General features: G+C 40.2%; 1 protein-coding gene across 1 annotated transcript in view; it reads left to right on the forward strand.

Moving 5' to 3' along the window:
- The window catches only part of LOC101856712 (branched-chain-amino-acid aminotransferase, cytosolic), a gene marked incomplete at its 5' end in the record, with an annotated part of 19,263 nt that overhangs the window by 6,866 nt on the left and 10,841 nt on the right, over positions 1-1,556 (forward strand). The window contains 1 exon segment of the mRNA XM_013090952.1: positions 333-452. Within this exon segment, the coding sequence (XP_012946406.1) occupies positions 333-452 (120 nt within the window).

Raw genomic sequence — 1,556 nt, forward strand, 5'->3', positions numbered from 1 at the left:
ACACATGCACACACACACACACACACACACACACACACACACACACACACACACACTTTTCCGAGACCTCTCCCCTCTCCGCTTTATCTGTCTTAATTCACCATTATCTATTTCTCTTTTTCTTTGGACGGTTGGCGGGTGCTCTGGTGTGGTTTGCTCCTTCTTTTCTATCCAATATATTATGTTATCCTTATCTCCCCTTCTCCTTTTTGTGTTTGCTTCTCTATTCTCTTGTAACACCTCTAATCTTCGACACCTATATGACGTTATTGTATTGCAAATGCGTAAAACTCTTACTAAAATTCGTTTTCTCTCTCTGTCTTCTCTCATAGTCGTTTGACACAGCAGAATTGTTGAAATGCCTGAAGAAACTCGTCTCCGTAGATCAAGAGTGGGTGCCCTACTCGGAGAAATGCTCTCTCTACATTAGACCGACTTTCATCGGAATAGAGGTACAGTTATCATGTCTGTCGTTATCCTCAATAACATCACAGAAATCAATCTTTAGTCTCATCCACCATTATCATGAATCATGAAATACTTCGTTATCCCCATCATCAATATCATTATAATATCATAGTCGTGGGCGGTTGGCGGGTGCTCTGGTGTGGTTTGCTCGTACTTAAACAAACAAAATATCATAGTCATCCATATTATCATTATCGTCACAGTCATTGTTATTATTGTCTCATCACAGTCATCGTTATTATTGTCTCACTCATCACATTCATCATCATCATCATCATCATCATCATCATCATCATCATCATTATCATTATCATCACAATCGTCTTCAACCATTATATTGTAGAGGAGGAAAACAGTGTAAGAACGTTGGTTGTTGGCAGGAGTCGCCGCTAGTACAAAGTTCGACTACACAACTCTCTATTTTATCTGTCGGTCCATATTTTTCCCCAGCCCAAAAGGATAATTACCGTGTCGGTCTGATTTTTTGTTGTTGCCATATATACCTACACTGGCTCAAAAATGAAAAGAGTTTGTCTTGAAACATGATTCATCAAGCAATTTGATGTTAACTTTATGACGCTACAATTATAACATCACTGCTTTAGTTTTCGTTGTTTTTTGTTTTTGGTATTTTTGAGGAAATTTCATAAAAACAATGCTTACCCAAGTCAACGTCATGACTTGAGCAAGAGCGAAAATAAATGTCTTAATATAATTGGATTTAACTCAGTCTGGTCAGATCATGCAGATTTGATTCATTTAAATATTGGTTCATAGTCAAGTTTGTTATTCTCCGGACAATAAATAACCACTCCTCCCTCCCCCCCCCACACCACCCCTTCCCTTTCCTCCTACCACTATCCTACACTCTCCATTCCTTCCTTCGCCAATTCATTCCTTTCCTCCTCCACTTCCTTCACATCCCACTCTCTCTCCACCCACCCCCTCTCTGTCTCTCTGTCTCTCTCTATCTCTCTCTCTCTCTGTCTCTCTGTCTCTGTCTCTCTCTGTCTCTGTCTCTCTCTCTATGTGTCTCTGTCTCTGTCTCTGTCTCTGTCTCTGTCTCTGTCTCTGTCTCTCTCTCTCTC

This window comes from Aplysia californica, unplaced genomic scaffold, assembly GCF_000002075.1.
Source record: "Aplysia californica isolate F4 #8 unplaced genomic scaffold, AplCal3.0 scaffold01718, whole genome shotgun sequence".
NCBI classification, from domain to species: Eukaryota; Metazoa; Mollusca; class Gastropoda; order Aplysiida; family Aplysiidae; genus Aplysia; species Aplysia californica.